Source organism: Chrysochloris asiatica, unplaced genomic scaffold, assembly GCF_000296735.1.
Source record: "Chrysochloris asiatica unplaced genomic scaffold, ChrAsi1.0 scaffold00087, whole genome shotgun sequence".
In the NCBI taxonomy this organism is placed as follows: Eukaryota; Metazoa; Chordata; class Mammalia; order Afrosoricida; family Chrysochloridae; genus Chrysochloris; species Chrysochloris asiatica.
This window is the reverse complement of record NW_006408605.1, coordinates 1,745,552-1,746,085: the sequence shown is the minus strand read 5'-3', so window position 1 is coordinate 1,746,085 and position 534 is coordinate 1,745,552. Positions and strand designations below refer to the sequence as shown.

Here is a 534-nt window from a genome sequence, read left to right as displayed (position 1 = left end):
AGCCAGGGAAGGATGCCCACCAATAGCTGAAGCTCCCCAGCCCTCCAGACACCACCTGTCCCCACAGCCCTACCAAGAGAAGGGCAGCACTCTGCTATCCTTCTGCCTTAAGGCACTGAGCTCCAAGGGATGTGTGTGGGTCAATAGGCTGATGCTCAGATACTTGGAGCAGGTTCTCCTGAGCGCCACCAACAAGGTCGCCTTCTCTGGAATCCAGATGATGATCCACATGGAGGAGGGCATCTCCCTGAAGGTCTTTGCTGCCTCCACCTCAGTTCTGATTTACAGGCTGGGGGCTGAGGACACTGATGAATATGAAAGCATCCCCCAGCAGCAGCCTCCCCCGGGGTTCAGAGGAGCAGATTCCAGGTTACCTGTGGTTTCTCCAAGGCTCTCCCCAGACAAATCCTGGAGGAGGAACAGAAATACAGCTCCACAGGGAGCCCTCAGACAATGCACTCTGCAAGCCTTGCCGCTGCCAAGAGCAAGTCTTTACTGAAACAGGACTTGAAATATTCGAATTACATCATGCGC

General features: G+C 54.5%; 1 protein-coding gene across 1 annotated transcript in view; it reads left to right on the top strand.

Moving 5' to 3' along the window:
• Nucleotides 1–534, top strand: part of TIFAB (TRAF-interacting protein with forkhead-associated domain, family member B) — a 44,089-nt gene that overhangs the window by 6,300 nt on the left and 37,255 nt on the right. Inside the window, exon 3 of the mRNA XM_006866211.1 lies at nt 41–348. Within this exon, the coding sequence (XP_006866273.1) occupies nt 41–348 (308 nt within the window). The remainder of the gene's footprint in view (nt 1–40; nt 349–534) is intronic.